This window comes from Piliocolobus tephrosceles, chromosome 12, assembly GCF_002776525.5.
Source record: "Piliocolobus tephrosceles isolate RC106 chromosome 12, ASM277652v3, whole genome shotgun sequence".
In the NCBI taxonomy this organism is placed as follows: Eukaryota; Metazoa; Chordata; class Mammalia; order Primates; family Cercopithecidae; genus Piliocolobus; species Piliocolobus tephrosceles.
This window is the reverse complement of record NC_045445.1, coordinates 116,355,774-116,374,114: the sequence shown is the minus strand read 5'-3', so window position 1 is coordinate 116,374,114 and position 18,341 is coordinate 116,355,774. Positions and strand designations below refer to the sequence as shown.

Here is an 18,341-nt window from a genome sequence, read left to right as displayed (position 1 = left end):
GTATGTGTGTGTGTATATATATATATATATATATATATATATATATATATATACACACAATATTATTATATATATTAGTATTATTACCAATCTATCTCTCTCTCTCTCTCTATATATATATATCTACACACACACACACTAATTATTAGATACAACAGAAGATAGATACAAAGAGACAGAAAGCAGCATTCTAAACTCTAATGATAATGGTGAAATTGATAATACAGGTGAAATATTGGACTATGAGTTTTCAGATGATGATAACCTAGATAAATGTTCTCAGGCACAAGGACTGATTAATGCACAGTATATTTCTAATGACAGAAAGGAAATATGATATTTTAATCCACTTAATTATTCAACAGGAAGAACTTCACCACATAATATTTAGCTGTAAGAATTTTAATAATCCTGTTTTGCTAAAGGATGTGGGACAGATATATTACGTCATTTGTGATGCTTGTGCACCAAAATTTATTTGATACAAAAAGTTTGTTGCATTTCTTTTTTATTATTTATTATTTATTTAAGATGGAGTTTCACTCTTGTTGCCCAGGCTAGAGTGCAATGGCGTGATCTCGGCTCAGTGCAACCTCTGCCTCCCGGGTTCAAGCAATTATCCTGCCTCGACCTCCCGAGTAGCTGGGATTACAGGTGCCCGCCACCATGCCTGGCTAATTTTTTTATATTTTTAGTAGAGATGGGGTTTCACCATGTCAGCCAGGCTGGTTTCAAGCTCCTGACCTCAGGTGATCCATCGCTTCAGCCTCCCAAAGTGCTGGGATTACAGGAGTGAGCCACCGTGCCCGGCCTGTATTTCAATTCTTATTACAATTTCTCATAAGATTGTCTTTCACTATCTCTTTATTCTTCCATAAGAATTTTTAGAGTAACTTAGACATATAAAAAATAAAAAGCTAAAGCATTCATTAGACCTACAAGGCAAATAGTAATGGCTACTTTCCCTGGTATACTGACGGCTGCCTCAGAAACCTGATCTACCTAAACACAACGATCTTTAACCTTCAGCTAAAGAGTTTCTGTACTTTATTCATAGTATCATTAAGAACTAGGATGAAACTTATGTTACTTGAATGGTTGTACAGTAGCAGAAAAAGGAAACCATACAGGGTGGCACCTATAAATTCATTATTCAGGCCGGGCATGGTGGCTCAGATCTGTAATCCCAGCATTCTGGGAGGCAGGCAGATTACCTGAAGTCAAGAGTTTGAGACCAGTCTGGTCAACATGATGAAACCACATGTCTACTAGAAATACAAAAAAAATTAGCTGGGCATGGTGGTGGGAGCCTGTAATCCCAGCTACTCTGGAGGATAAGGCAAGATAATCACTTGAATCTGGGAAGTGGAGTTGCAGTGAGCGAAGATGGCACCACTGCACTCCAGCCTGGGCAATGGAGCGGGACTCTGTCTCAAAAAGAAAAAAAAAAAAGTATTATTCAGTGTGTGTCTAAATGCACCTATATTGTAAGTTGGCAGGGTTTGGGGCTGCGTAGGGGTGGGTGGTGCTACCTCTTCTCAAATTTCTTAAATGTAAACCAACCTCTAGGCTTTTTCCTAGGTTCACTTTTCTTTGCACCAGGTACCCTTTCTCTGTGCAAGCTCGGCCACTCCAGGTAACTTTCAAATTCATGTCCAAAAGGAACATCACTCCTGCAATGTCCATGTTTTCGACCATTTCTTTAAAATCTCAGTATGGTCATATAGCTTCACGTTAAGCACATTACTTTGTCTCCCATAATCAACTCCTTGTCCTGAGTTTGTCTCTGGTTATGACATTAATCTTCCAAAGAACTAAATCTCCAACTCTTAGAGGCAGGCCTTCTCTTAGATTGACAGTTTCATACATGCAATCAATGTCAAAATCCTGTTAATTCTAGCTCCACCTTATGTCTCAATTTCACTTCTTTCTTTTTACTCCATGGTCACTGATCCAGCTTGGGCTCTCTTGCCTAACTGGTCTCACTGACTTCATTTACTCCCTTATCCTCCACAACACACACACACACACACACACACACACACACACACTCATGCTGATATTCCTCTTCCACCCCCACTGTTAACAGGTTTAATTACGAACTCTCTTGTCATCAATTCCTGAAATACCCTTCCCTCTCCAGCTTCCTTCTGCTTTTCAAAGTCTTATTCATGACCAGGTCAAATTCAGCCTCCTCCTGGAAGCATTCCACTAAGCCCTCATTTAAAACTCCTCCTCTAGTTTTCTCTCAATATTTTGTAATACTGCTCTACTGAAGGACCTATCCTAAACTGCCTTGCCTAAATATACTTGTCCAAGTACCCACATTTGATTGTGAGCTCTTTAAAGACAAAGGCTGAATCTTACTTTTTTCTTGTATCCCCTCTACCATCTATGATGTTAGATAGCACAGAGTAAGCATTCAAATGTTTGCTGAACTGAACTGAACTCTTTGGTTGCCAGCGGCATCCTAGTGGATGTAAATTTTGAGAGCTGCTCGTAGCTATAACAGGTTGACAGCAGGTGCTAGATGTCAAAAGGAGGAAATTTATATGGTTGACTCCACTTCTTCCAAAATAAGCAACTCTCTAATAGACAATACCTGAGAGGAAGATATTGGCTGGCATTTCGTTAGCAACAGAGATTTCATAAAAATGTGGAGAACAACAGAGCCTTTTTATTTCGCCATGAAGGATTTCATACATTTGGTTGCAGCAATGAATGATGGGTTGACAAAGCTGCTATAAAACTGTCAGTTAATTCAAAAATCATGTGAGAGTTTTTTTTTTATTCTCATACAGAAGAACATTCTCCCCTTCTATGGCCCTATATACCCATTCTTTATGCAATATAATATGAACTCTTTTTCTTAAAATTTATAAGCTATCACTAAATTTCTCGAAAAATTCTGGACTGGGTTGAAAAATCCTTAGCTGAAAAAATAATTCCAAAATAAACAACTCCCTCTTAAAACTTGGAATTCTGTTTCAGAAGTCCTTCCCTTGGTTTAAAAGGCCACATTATACACCCTTCATATTCTTCCCATCTCCGGTTCTCTCTGTACCAAATCCATCTCATCATAACAATATGTACCATTTAATGAGCACCTAATATGTGCCACATATTTACTTTAGAAACACCAGTAATTTTACTTTCTTAATTACCCTACCAGCATAAGTACTATTATTAGCTCCACATGACAGATGAGAGAACCACAGTTTAGGAAAGAGAATTAACTTGGCTAAGGTTACACAGCTAATAGATCATTGGGGTCCACCAGTCTGTACATCTCCAACACATGCAAAAGACAATCCTTTGGTTAGACACTCAAATACATAGAAGTCAAAAGTATAAATAGGAGCAGCAAAAAATGTATACCAAGACTATAATAACCTGAGGTTAGTCCTAATATTTTAAGTTGTCAGATAAATATATCTTCCTTTTTTTTGACAAACCAGCCTTTTCCATTTGATGTGTCTCAGGCTTTAAAATCATATAGACATGGGCTTGAATTCTACTTCCTCACTTGTCATGTTCCTAAGACCCTAGACAAGTTACGTAAGCTCTCTGAGTCTCAGTTTTCTGTCTCTAAAATGAGAATAGTAATATCTAGCTACTACATTTATAGAGAATAATAAAACTTTTGCAGTATTTCCCACAAAAGGCTTTCCCAAATATTTGTTTAATTCTATTTATATGTCTTATTCCATCTTTTCCAAAGCAACCTTCTCCTGTCTGCCTTTTAAATCTCTCTTTCTGGGGTGGTGGGGGTGGGGTGAAATAACTAAACAGCTACCAAAAAGCTCATTAAATATTTTGCACTAAACATTCAAAGCACCCCAATAGAGTATAGTTAAAATAACAAATGCCAACATTCACTGAGCTTTTACTACAACTCTGATCTCAGTGTTCTACATTAATTATTTCATCTAATCCTCCTGACCCATGAGATAGCTATAAGTGAGCCTATTTTACAGAGAAGGAAACTAAGGGCAGATAGTTTACTGAGATTAGTCATTTGTTCAAGGTTACAAAACTAACAAGTGGCCAGTCTAGGCAGCCTGCCTTTTAAAGTAATGCATGCTATTGCTGTGTAACCCTGAAATGGTAGTGGTGGGGGTTACAGAGGGAGAAGCTACAGAAACAAGGCTCTTAAATCCAAATGTTACAGGAACGGCATTCACCAATATTATTTGTGAAATAAACAGAATGATAAAAGGAAGCCGTTCTTTCTTTCCAAATCCTCTTCAGTGCTATGCAAGGTATTATGGTATTATGCTTTGCAGTATTAATAGATATGAACAAGAGTTTCATATAATTCAGACGCCTCCAAGGAAGAAAATTTAAATTCTTCTAATCTTACCTGCTTTTGGTCCCCTGACCGAGCCCTTTTGCAGAAGAAAATGACCAGGAATGATTGGCAAATTCAGAAACCAAAGAGTTAAAGAAAAATCAGCAATTTGAACATTAGAAAGAGGGAGAATTTTTCATTTGATCGCATTTAGATAAAATGTATTCTCTTACCTAGATTATTACCTCATGATTTCCATCAATATAATTACCTGAATACAACAGATACCATGGTAATAGTTTCATATAGTAAAACATGGTGGTGGCTTGCACACCCAATTACTTGAATTTTAACATGAATATTTCTAGTAGACAGAAATAGCTTTGTACCGAACTTTTCTCTTGATAGACTGCAATAACTATGTATAGATTTTCCCAACTGTTCAGAGTTATGAAATGGGATTTACCAAAGAAAGAAAAATGTTTCAATATAGTATTACACACATATATTAACTATTTTTTCTTTATTTAGCTGATTTCTTTTTGAGTATTTCTAGAAGTTTCATGGCAATAAAAAGGAAGACCAAAATCATCAAATGAGAAAACACAATTTTATGAGCAAGTATTTTATTTCTGTCCTTTCCCTGAAAACCAAATCTTTACTAAGAAAAATTCTATTTTGAATACGATTGAAAGTTTATGAGTATTGAATTTCCATCCCATTTTATAGATTTCAGATGGAGAGATAAACCGAAGTGTAGCAGGGCTGCAAATGACATTGTTTAGATAAACATATCTTGTCAGAATATCCTGGTACCATTTAGAGGCTCCAGGCATATTTGGAACTAAGATTCCAGCTTAGGCTCTTAATAAGCAATATGACACGTCTCGACAGACACTTGCTTTTAAGAAAATGCTTGCTTGGACCATTTGGATTAGAGTCTTTCCACTATGCTGCCAATATTCATAAAGGTATTCATTCCTAAAATACAAAAGCTTAGAAAAGAAGAACTATTCAAATCACTGAATATTGGCAGAGAGATACAAACTTGCCCTCTGGTCATTCAATTTTAATCTCTATCATGAAAAAGTCAATGCAATATAAAAAAAATGCAGGGGATAATGGAAAATGTTCAGACAATGTTGAACAAATACTGTATAATACATTCATGTTATTTTCCTCTTAGGGAAAAAATTGAAGTTATTTTTCATTAGTAAAATAACAAATGACTCTCCGTATAGTATGTTCAGATTTGCATAAACATCATTGCCAAATTTCCATATGTCTCAGGCAAGAAACTGATCACTTATCTGTGTAATGGGAATTCAGTCTCATATTGAGCAAATCACTCATTAAGATTCACTCTTTTGGGTCAGTGTGTTGCAACCTGTTGGAGAACCCTCAAGGCTCCAGTATGGTGGAGGAATGCTCTGCTAAATCAATTGTACAGCTATCTATGTTGGTCATTACAAGGCAATTTTGCTCTTGCCTTGCAAGTTATAGATATGACATCCTATAATTTACACAAACTTATAGAATATAAGTGCATTCTTCCTTGTTCAAATTAGCTATGCAGAGGTTGACTAGTTTCTTACCAAATCTGTTCCTCTTCCTAGGCTCAACAGTGTACACTATTCCCATAGTTCCCTCGCAGTTAGGTGTGACCATGTGACAAGGTCCATCCAACAGAATACGAACAAAATTAACACACACCATTTCCAGGCCTGGCTCATGACAAATTTTCATGAGTAATACTTTCTTCATCTGCCCATTAAATGCGTATGAGTCTTATGCTCTGAACACAAAAGATGGAAGGAGTTTGGGTTCCTGAATGACTTCAAAGAGGGCTGCTTATTTTGGACTGCACTAAAATAAGAAGTAAATTTCTACTGCAGTAAGCCTCCAAGATTTGGGAGATTACCTGTTATAGTGGCTAGTGTTACTAAAATAATGCATTAGCATACATCCACAGTCATTGTTTAAGGAACAATGAAGAGTTAAACTTTCAAAACCAAGAACAGCCTATGTTAATTAGCAATCCCCACATCTGAAAGAAGACATGTCTTTAGGAAGTGAATCAAAACATACATAATTGCAGACAAAAGAAGTATTTAGTCTTAGTCAAGTGATTAAGGTCATTAACAAAAGCAACAAAACAAGATGGGAAATGGTAAACATACTAGAAAGAGCACAGATTTTCAAGCCTGAAAGAGACATTTACACATTCCAAGCTCTGTTCTTTGCTTGTTTTGTAAACTTCAGCAATTTGAATAACTGATCTTGGAACCTGTTTTCTCATCTGTAAAATGGGGATTATAAAATATAGCTCACAAGATTCTGTAAAGATTTTGTACATACAAACACACAGAAACACACACACGTGCACACACTCTCTAATGCTTCTGAGGTACTGAATAAATACTAGCTATTATCAATAAGTATTTACCCAATATGTGGAAGTATGACTAATAATATTTTAAAATATTAACCTTTTACTCTGGTTACTCTTTCACTTTCCCCAACATATTGACAACTAGTCATTTCCTTGGGGAAGGGTTAACATAGCAGAATATAAATTATGAAGACATAGATTCTCATGGTTTCCGAGTTTCAAAAGTCTAGGCCTGGTAAAAGACAAAAGATTTCAAAGACAGAAAAAAAAGATGGCTGAAAGGTTTTCCTCCTTCCTGCACTACAAAGGATTCCTCGGGTTATAGGAAGGAAAATGAGGGGATATTGCGGAGGAAGCAAGACAATTCAATACCAGTGTGTGTCCCTGGAGGGAAGGAAGGTAGAGAGAAGTGAAGAAACCCAGAGAGATCTGAGAGAACCTGAAAGCAGAGCTGACCTGGACCTCATTTCTGAGGAGAATCTCTGAGGGAAACCGGGTGGCGAGTTTCCCCTGCTCCTTCCTCTATCACTCTTCCTGACCCCGTGGAAACCCACTGACACAACACACAATCACTGTGAATCACTCTCCCCATTAAACATATAGGAGTGTATGTCAGAAGAAAAGAATATGCACAGCATCTAGTCAGATGGGTCTTACCAAAGTTCCTGCCCACCCTAGTATGGCATAAGGTACAGTACGATGATTTTTGATATTAAAAAATGGGGGCATCAAAGTAGCAGAGACATATCCAGATCTGAAAGTCACTGCAGACGGGAATGAAAGGTGACCCAGGAAGAAGTCACTGCCTGCTTAGACCAACAACCAAGGATATGAGGGAGAGACTGGCATCTCCATGGATGCCAGGCCAGATGACAACTAAAGAACAAATGTTCTGCCACACTGTGGTCACCACACCCATCACTGCATGCTTTGCAACTATATAAGCCCTAAATTGATTTAAAAATGTATTTCTTCTATTCAAAGGAATTACATTCAGTTATTAAAAGGTAACAGTATGGACTGAAAATCTCAGCACAATTGTTATCATTTACAATTATTTCACATTATGTTTATAAATGTGAAGGGGGTATATGAACTTAAGTTGTTATTGAAACTTGGCATGCGTCTTGCTTTGAGTGTCCCATGCTTGTTAGAAAACTTACTTCGATCCGTAATGATTGTTCTAGCCTCTTGATTGCTGGTCTTGTTTTTCAAATTTTGGGCAGCAGTAATGAGTTCTTCCAACTGGGGGCGCCTCTGTTCCAAATCCTGCACTGTTGCCTGTAAGAACAAATACCGCTTAGTATCGGGGTTCTTCAGTGTTGTGTATTCCTTTTACATAATACAAAGTAAAATATAGTTGTAAGACCAGCCAAAACACTTTTAGAAATAAAAAAGATGTCACTGTGTAAGGGTTTATAGAAAACAATTTAACAGGAAATACGTTTCATTCTTAGATATCAAAAATATTTCAAATGAAAATCTTGATTATAGATTTTCTCCTTTATTTAAAGGCTCACATGGAGTCATTCCAGAGTACCTCGGATTACTTAAACCACTGTAAGAGTGCCTTGAGTAAGAAATGTTATTCTGAATTACGACAATGTATTTAAAAGATAGATAGCTATTTATACTTATAATATCATTCTGTGTGATGTCAAAATTAAGGTATATTTATTTTAAAAACAGAAAAAGCACAGAACCAATTTAAGAGATATTACTTATTTAACTTCACTGTACCCTGAGATTCCTCACCCGTCAAACGAAAAGGTGAAGTAGATGAGCTAAATCAGGTTTTCTCCTAAGCTGCCTGTCCATAAGAATCACCAAACCTTTTTGCCTCACCCCAGAACTAATGAATATGTAGTGGAAAGGGCTGCAAATCTTGCATTTTAAATAAATTATCTAATTAACTTTTATGATTTAGGCAGGTTTGGAAAGCATCAGATTAGAGGTTAGTATTCCTATTTCCCTGTATTATAAATGACTTTAATATAGCACTATTTTAAATAAAAATACAAATATAACAAAGGCAACAATTTTTAACTTATAGGTAGTAATGTAAACCATTAAGATATTCTTCCCTTTCTTCAGTGTCTATTGTCTCTGTCATCTTAGTCTCTCTGGATTTAAGGACCAAAATCACAGAGATATTTATGAGGAAATTGATGAAAAAAAGGCATCTGACTAACTCTGGTTCTAAAATTCAATAAATTTTATTTTAATTGGGGAAAATAAAAGTAATATTTACTGTTAGTTTGTAAGCAATATGTGACAGATGTTTTATCTACATTTTCTCATTTTTTTCTTATAACAACCACACTAGTAAACAAGCCAGCAAGTTTGTATAATTTTAAATATGATGTTCTACCACATGAAGCCAATGAAGATGAAGAGATGAAAGTGGTAGATAGTAATGCATCTGAAACTTATATGAAACTTAGTTATTTACTCTGTTCTTTGACTCCTGCTGATTTTCTAATCATTTTTGGTTTTGGAAAGGCCAAATTTTGATCATTACATAGTGTTTCTTTTGTGAAGAGGTAGGGAGACGGGCTTTGTGATTTAAACTCAATTGCTTTTGGTAATAGTAAAATAATGCAACAAACTTATCCAAACATTGTACATCTACTCCAGGCACTTTCTCCTCTCTGTATTGAAAAATTGGAGGGGCTAACTTTTAACACATTTTCCACATTTGTAAGCTGTGATTACTCAGAAGAAAAATCCAATTTTCAGGTTTCTAACTTTTATGGTTTCTTTATACAAAAGAGTGTTTGAAATATGGAACAAACTGCCAAAGACAGCTATTGAAGTAAGTGGCATAAGTCAGTTGGAGAGTACTGAACAAATTTTAAAGTAGGAACCATATAGTAGCAGATAGATTTTATGAAATAAGATGTTTTCCAGTGTTAGAATGTGAAACTCTGGTCATCTGTGACATGGGAAGCTGAAAGGTTGCTTTGGAATTGCCTACTCTAAAATGTTTGAATATGTTCAACAGAATTTTTAAAACGGACTTACCCAGAAATCTCAGATGAAGTCAAATTTTCACCTCAAAGTTAACAAAGAACTTTAAATACACAGAGCTGGCAAAATACATTAATTCATTTACTCATCCATTCATTTTAATAAATATTTTTAAGCACTGGGCACTATTCTAGGCACTATGCATGTGGCAGTGGACAAATATGTTCAGTATAGTGTGTATCTTAAATGAAAAATTGTGTTTTTTGATACTTGGAAATTTTTATATAACAAAGATTATCTTTATTGGGTTGTTCTTCTTTGATTTGATATTAATTCACCCTCAAATAACCAGATTTTTTTGCTTCTCAGTTTTAGATACATTACTCAATGTTTGCTATACATTTTTTCCTTCTTTTAAGATTTCAAAGTTCATTTAAGAAATGTGTTGTAAAAGTAACTTGATCAACTTTAATCTGAAGCTTACCAGGCTCTAAATTAAACCTGACCATAATGAACAACTTTTATTGCTGAAATTAGCAAGCATGTCAACTTAGACTCAAAACAAGCCATTTTCCTCTCTAATGAACAAAATAGGTCTCAGGGTATTGTGAAACCTGTTCTCTAGCTGGGTGATTCTCTAATTCTGCTGACAGACACATGCTTTGTAAGCACCTGAGAAGATTATTAATGACATCCTTTGAAGCAGCCTCCTTAAAAATCTAAGGAGATTCACAACTGCAATACAACTATGCATTTCTAAAATATTTCAAAACAAAATTTCAACTTTTTATCCCACTCTTTGGTCAACACATACAAACATTCATTTCAACAAAGAAGCTGTAAAATAATAATGTATATTGCTATGGGATTTATCATACACTAATAGGCTCTTTACTTAGTGGTCTTTTAGTATAGCAGAATGAGAATTTTCTCCTTTGATTCCCTTTCTAGAAATAAAGAGAGGGGTTTAATATGGCATACACTTCACTTCCATATTTTTTCATTAAGACACTATAAAAACAGTGGTTAAAATAATTTCTTGCTAATAAGAACACAAACATATAGTGAGAGCAATGATTATTTTTCATTTGGTTTCCTTTTTAGTGTATTCTCTTTACTTGCTACTATAATTTATTTGACTTCACAACTTAGTTTTATAATTCCAGAACTTCTCAAATAAACTCACCTTCATCTCTATTCCTTCCAGCCACCCACAGATGAGAAAACACCTTAGATCTAATCATTACTCAAACTACTTGCCTCCAAAATATCCATCTACCAAATTCTGTTCTCTACCCCCAATCTGCTACCCCTATCAGATGTTACTCTCCCAAACATGCTGTTCCTAGTATTATTTTCATCCTCATATGACCTCTGGTTCTTTTCTGTTTCCTCAACCTAGCTTTAGTCATAACAAACAAGTAGAATGCTAATTGTGCTTATTTATTTCTCTGATATGATCCCAGATAGTTGTTACACAAATAACTTAAGTGAACAAAACTAAAACCATTACATGCTTACCAGTACCTAAGCATGATAATTGATTGTGTCTACATGGATTCTATCATTCTAGAAGAAACAAAACACAGGAGAAGGAAGGAATCAATGCTATTTCTAAGGAGTCATAAGTCAGCTACTGGGCTTTACTAAAAACAGCTTACCCCTTGGAGATGAGAATTCATCATGGATTCCACTAGCTGAGTAAAGATGGAGGAAAAAAAAAAATTCTTCAAATACAAAGTGAATCAGAAGTCTTTAATCTTTAATCCCCCCAGAGTTGAGTGAAGTGGTTATAAATAGCAACCTTATGAAATAGGAAGTTAAACAGTGAAACCATACATATTATAACTAGGGCATTTTAGGCTTTTAGACAAAATTACAATTTGTTATTCTATTTATTAAAATGGAATTCCACCTAAATAATACTCAAATAAAAACTATATGCTGCCGGGCGTGGTGGCTCACGCCTGTAATCCCAGCACTTTGGGAGGCTGAGTCGGGCAGATCACAAGGTCAGGAGATGGAGACCATCCTGGCTAACATGGTGAAACCCCATCTCTACTAAAAATACAAAAAATTAGCCAGGTGTGGTGGCGGGCACCTGTGGTCCCAGCTGCTTGGGAGGCTGAGGCAGGAGAATGGCATGAACCCGGGAGGCGGAGCTCGCAGTGAGCTGAGATTGTGCCACTGCACTCCAGCCTAGGCTACAGAGCGAGACTCCATCTCAAAAAACAAAACAAAACAAAAAAACTCTACGTTGAGTTGAATATTTAGTACTTATATGTCTAAGAAAAGACTTTAAAAATCAAACTTGTCATATTTTTATATTTTTCTATAAAAATCAACAATCTACATAGTATAAATGCCCATGATTTTTCAAATGTTCCCATTTTCAGTAAATAAATATGAATTAAGCTGAAATGTAACAATGTAGAACTGATGCTACTTTATTTACAACTTCAAAAAATTAATATTAAGAATTCAGAAGGTAAAAGAGTTTATGGAACCATTTTATGTATTGAAGAAAATAAGCATAGAAGTCAGGGAGGTACTAAATTGCAGCCTTTCTAGTTACTGAAAGGGTTTTACTGGTGGGGATGCTAGTAATCTGTCTAGCTTTCAACCATCTCACTGAGCATCTTCTTCTGGCTTCTATTCTTGCATTTGGATGCCTCTCCAAATAGAGTGGCCAAATCGAAAACCATCCTTATTGTCTTCCACTTACTTCCTTACTTCTCATTTCCATTTTATACTGGCTTGGATATTGATATTTTCCTACTTGGCCAACCTTCCCTACTTCTTTTTTGAATGTTCTACCAGCACCTCCATTGGTAACTTCTTAAGAATCTTCATAACCAACTTCATAAACATCTTCTAACTGCAGTTATCCTTTTTTTGTTCTTTATTCACTGCATAAATACTTTATAAGATACATTTTATTTTTACATAATTTCAAGCCTGCAGAATATTTGCAAGATAAAGAACTCCCATGTACCCCTTACCCAGATTCACCATTTGTTAACATTTTGCCACATTATTTTAAATCATTTATCATTTTATCATTCTCTCTGTGTGTGTAGATATATAACTGTATATGTAATATTATATATATATTTTTTTTTTCTGAATCATTTGAGAATAATTTGCAGATATCATACCCTTTACCCTTAAATACTTTAGGTTTTATTTCTTAATAGCAAAGACATTCTCTTAAATAACCTCAGCTCAAAGTCAGGAAATTTAGCATGGCTTTAGTACCATAATCTTATCCATATTCTCTATTCAGAGTATGACAATTAACCCATTAATGAGCTTTATAGTTATATTTTTATTTCCTTGTCTGGTCCAGGCTTATGCTTTTAGTTGTCGTATCTCCTTAGTCCCTTTTAAGTTGAAATAGTTATTTGCCTTTCTTTGAACTTTATAACAGTGACAGTTTTGACCAATAGAGGCCAGGTATTTTGTAGAATATCCCCGAAATTTGAGTTACAGCAATTTTTTACGTGCTTCAGTTGTGTCACTCATTGAGCTAGGTGCAGGGGCTGTAGCAGTGAAGGAGAAAATAATTCCTGTTCTCAAAGAGAAAACAAACTAGGAGTGATGACAGGCAATGAAAAAGCAGTTGCAATAACCTGAGGTATTATGGTAGGGGAAACACGGAAAGTTATCAGAGCACATGGCAGAGATATCACATGAAATATAAAGGCCAAAGACAGTCTTCTGAAGGAATCAAGCTTAAGTAGTCCTCAGCTTTTCTTTATTTAAATTATACAAAATAGTTTTAAACACCACTGCTCCTCATACCCAAGTGGCCACCATGAGAATATGCAGACCTTCTATTATTGGGTCTTAACTGACTGAGGACTCCTGTTACTGCATTTTGAAATCCATGATTGCATTGCACCAAAGCCAAGCTTCTCACAGACTGCTCCTCACCAATGATTGGGTGTGGTGGGAATACTAAGGCAGAGAGCCTTACTTGGGACACATGGGACTCCTTTGCCTGGCTCTGCCTCAATGACTTCCCAACAGCTTTGCCAAAATTTCCTTCCACTAGACTGCACACTGGGATGCTTCCACCCAGCCTTCTCTCCCTCTCTTTTCCTTGCAGGGTCAGAATTGCGTCTTCATCTAATGTCTCTTGCACCTTCCCTTATTTTCTTTTTATTTTCTTCCTCCTTATTTTCTTTTACACAGATATTTCCACTAATAAAATATTGTCCCATTTTATCCTGTCTGGGTACATAAAACCTCAGGTCTTGACTAATACACTCACTTTTGTCCTCCTAGGCCCTAAACTTCTCATCAACTCTTCAGGTCCATGTAACATGATGGTTCCATGACACTATTATCTGAATATGTAACTGTCAATTATTGAATATTAATTAGTAACACAGATTTCTTCATGCCTCCCACGGGCTGGCCTCTTAAGATGCAATTCAAGTAAATATATATTTTTACATACTACCTCTATTTAGAAATCACTAAGGCAGGTGCATGACCATTATTTCCAAAGAGCGCACAATTTAACTGGAGGAAAATAAGAGTATTCAGACGTGTTACATGGTAATTGTGGAGTTCCATTCAACACATGTAGCTCAAGAACTGTAGGAAACTAAAGCAAGCCACCAGGAATCCTTTACAGATAACAACAACTAGGTTTGCTGAAAGACATGGCAAAACGAACTTTGGGGCAAGTTTCCAGACGATGGAAGACAGAAAGTTAAGATTATTCCACCTCTCTGAGTGAGAAGTGCCCTGGGTAGACAGAGACCTCAACCAGGAGTAGATTCTTAAATGTATAACTTGTGTAGTTAGTTACACAAGGATCTGCATTAGAAGGGATTCATACTTGGTTTCATGCTCTACTGTTGCCATCTTGAAATTCTTAATAATTTTTTTAACCAAGGGTCCTGTGTTTTCATTTTTCACTGGGCTCCACAAATTACATACCTGATTGTGACCTCAACCCTAAGATTAGTGGAGAATAAAAGTTATGTGTCTTGGCTGAAGCACTGGTTAATTGTTGATGGGAAGAACACACTTAAACACAAATTCAATGATGTCAATCAAATTCATCTTGCTTAATTCCTGAAAATGCATTTCAAATTTCTGGAAGGAACAGTTATGAAGCTAAAAAATGTATTTAGGGGGAAATCTGGCCTCAGGGAAAGCAGAACAGGACAGTTAGAAGTGGTTCAAAGATAGGACTGTCATCACTATCAATGGTTATTGGAGAACAAAAGTCACTACAGGAAAAATGAAGTAGGGAAACTATAAAGTGTAAGTGGTGAATCATCTGAGGAAGAAATTGGAGAGAAAAAGGAGATCCTATGGCTTCAGCAACAATGATGGCTGCTGAAATCTCAAATGACATCTCTAGGTTTAGCTAAGTATTAGTTGTTTCCAAGGCTAGGATGGACTTGGGAAATATGCAAGAAACAACTGATAATTTGTTTTAGAAACATTTACTAAACTGCAACTATTTGCCAAGCACTCAGCTAGTACACACAGACAAATAAAACTTGTCTTCTTTTTTCAAGGAACTTATAATCTAGCAAAAAAATACTGATAAACAATTATTTTTTGTGTAATAATACAATGGGAAGTAATACCAATAACAACAGCAATAGTTGTTTATTGAGTGCATACCATATGCCAAAAGAGTCTACCACTGCATACTGGTTAAAAGAATGAACTCTTGAGTCAGGCTTTCTGAATTTGCATACTGGCTGCCACTTATTAGGTTTACTATTTTCACTATGTTACTTAAATGCTGTCTGTGTCATTTCCAGCACTGTGAAATGGAGATACTGAGTCTTTACCTCTCAGATTCATTATGAGAATTAATAGAGTTAATATTTGTAAGGTGTTTAGAACATTTCCCATTTCATAGTAAGAACAAAAAAGTTTTAAATAAAAACTGTTAGTCAATGTAATTATCATAATACTCTGTGAGGTGGGTACTAATATTGTCCCTATTTTACCAGTAAAGAAAATGAATGGAAAAGAAGTTAAACAATTTGTCTAGGATCACATGTTAATAAGTGGCAGAACTTCTGACATAGGTAAGTTGGCCCCAAAGCCCACACACTTAAGAACCATAATATAGCATGTTATACTTACAAGGTACTTATGTCATAGTATAATACAAAGTAGCTATATGATAGTATGATACAATATAGGAATGAATAAAGGGACAGGGATACGAAATGAGAATACAAAAGGGGAAATTATTTTATTCAAGGACAGATTATATTCTGAATCAGTCATGGTTCTTGCAATAAATAGTTAATTCAAACTAGGATGAGGAGGCTTTCCTCCTCAAGGCCTGAAAGGCTAAGGGGAGGGACTAGTTAGTAGAATCTGAGAAGTAGCTGCAGGGAGAAGACCTCTTGACAGGAGCTGGGGCTGTGAGTAAAGGAACCTAGCCATCCCTTGACTCACTCTCCTCTCATCCATTGATCTGCTGATGCCTCCCAACAGAAGGACCAAGCCAATAGAGAAGCAAGCCCAACGCTGCTGCCATATTCGTCAGCCTCCTAGGGTAGAACAACACATTGGAGATTGGATCTGAGAAAGTATCCAGCAACAGTATCAAAAGAAAAATAATAATAATGACCACAACTATTGAAACAAATCAGTGAAGGAAATGACCACATATAGGAATTCTCAGCAAAGACTTCATATGAAGTACAACACTACGGTTGAACTTTGGAAGATTTGGCTAGAGAATGAGAAGAACATTATAAGGGAAAGACAGACATGAGCAAAAGCATGGATGTAAACTAAAGCCTCAAATGGGTTAGCTAGAGTCTAGAATTCTTTACAAATAATGGCAGATAACCTTAGGTAGACATAGTGGAAGCAGTGTACTATTGGCTTTTTAAAAATCAGTTTGAGGTTTTGAAGTTTATCACAAGGACAACTGGGAAGCAGCGAACTTGCAGAAGAAAACTAAGGCTATAGGAGCAAAGCTTTTAGTAATCCTGCACCTCCATATGTCTTGTTCTTTCTGGTTGGGATACATTTCTCAATTCTTGGTCCATTCCTAGAAATATAGTTAACAGATACCCATAAGTAAAAAGTGTTGATTGACCAAATCGCTGACTACAATAAAGGGAAACAGTGGTACAAGAAACAAATAATTAGAGACTTGGGAGAGATCAAGAATACATACAAATGGCAAACAAGCATATGAAAAGGTGCTCAACATCATTGAATTATCGATAACCAGAGAAATGAAAATCAAAATTACAATGACATATTATCTCACCCTCGTTAAAATGGCTTATATCCAAAAGACAGGCAATAACGAATGCTGACAAGGTTGTGAAGAGAAAGGAACCCTTATATACTGTTGGTGGAAATGTAAATTAGTACCACCACTATGGAGAACAGTTTGGAGGTTTCTCAAAAAACTAAAAATAGAGCTACCATATAATATAGCAATCCCATTGTTGGGTATACACCCAAAAGAAAATGAATCAGTATATTGAAGAGCTATCTGCACTCCAATGTTTATTGCAGCATTATTCACAATAGCCAAAATTTAGAAGCAACCTAAGTGTCCATCAGTAGATGAACGGGCAAATAAAATGTGGTACCTATGCACAATGGAGTACTATTCAGCCACAAAAAGAATGAGATTCTGTCATCTGCAACAACATTGTTGGAAATGGAGGTCATTACGTTAAGTGAAATAAATTAGACACAGAAAGACAAACGTTGCATGTTCTCACTTATCTGTGGGATTTAAAATGGAAAACAATTGAACTCATGGACATAGAGAGTAGAAGGATGGTTACCAGAGGATGGGAAGGGTGGTGGGGAGGTGGAAGTGGGGTGGGGACAGTTAATGGGTACAAAAAATTAGTTAGAAAGAATGAGTAAGAACTAGTATTTGATAGTACAATGGGGGGACTATAGTCAATAATGATTTAATTGTACATTTTAAAATAACTAAAAGAGTATAATTGTATTGTTTGGAACATAAAGAATAAATGGTTGAGGGGTTGAATATCCCATTGTCCATGATGTGCTCACTACACATTGCATGCCTGTATCAAAACATCTCATGTACCAAATAAATATATACACCTGCTATGTACTCACAAAACTTAAAAATATAAACATAAAACAAAAAAAACACAAGTAATTCGAATCAGAAATGCGTGGAAATTGCTAGAACACATGTTCCTTTTCTAAGCATTCTTTATCTGTATTATAAAAATCACTGATCATTTGGCTACCTTTAAAAATAAAAAAAATATGATAGCTGTTTAAGAAACCACTATTAGCTATTCAAACTTAAAAAACAATAAGACAGTCTGTGAAATTTATTTCTCTATTTCTTTGTAGTAACGTTTCAATTTGTTGATATTTTGGGAAGTTAAAAAAACTCTTAAGCCTAACACTGCATGTTCTCACTCATAAGTGGGAGTTGAACAGTGAGAACACATGGACACAGGGAGGGGAACATCACACACCAGGGCCTGTTGAGGGGTTTGGGACAAGGGGAGGGAGAGGATTAAGACAAATACCTAATGCACTGGGGGCTTAAAACCTGGATGTTGGGTTGATGAGTAAGCAAACCACCATGATACATGTATACCTATGTAACAAACCTGCACGTTCTGCACATGTATCCCAGAACTTAAAGTAAAATAAAAATAAATAAATAAATAA

General features: G+C 35.9%; 1 protein-coding gene across 1 annotated transcript in view; it reads right to left on the bottom strand.

Annotated features, from left to right (window-relative positions):
* DMD (dystrophin) overlaps positions 1-18,341 on the bottom strand; it is a 2,292,995-nt gene that overhangs the window by 604,360 nt on the left and 1,670,294 nt on the right. Inside the window, 1 exon segment of the mRNA XM_026451980.1 lies at positions 7,847-7,964. Coding sequence (XP_026307765.1) covers positions 7,847-7,964 — 118 coding nt within the window.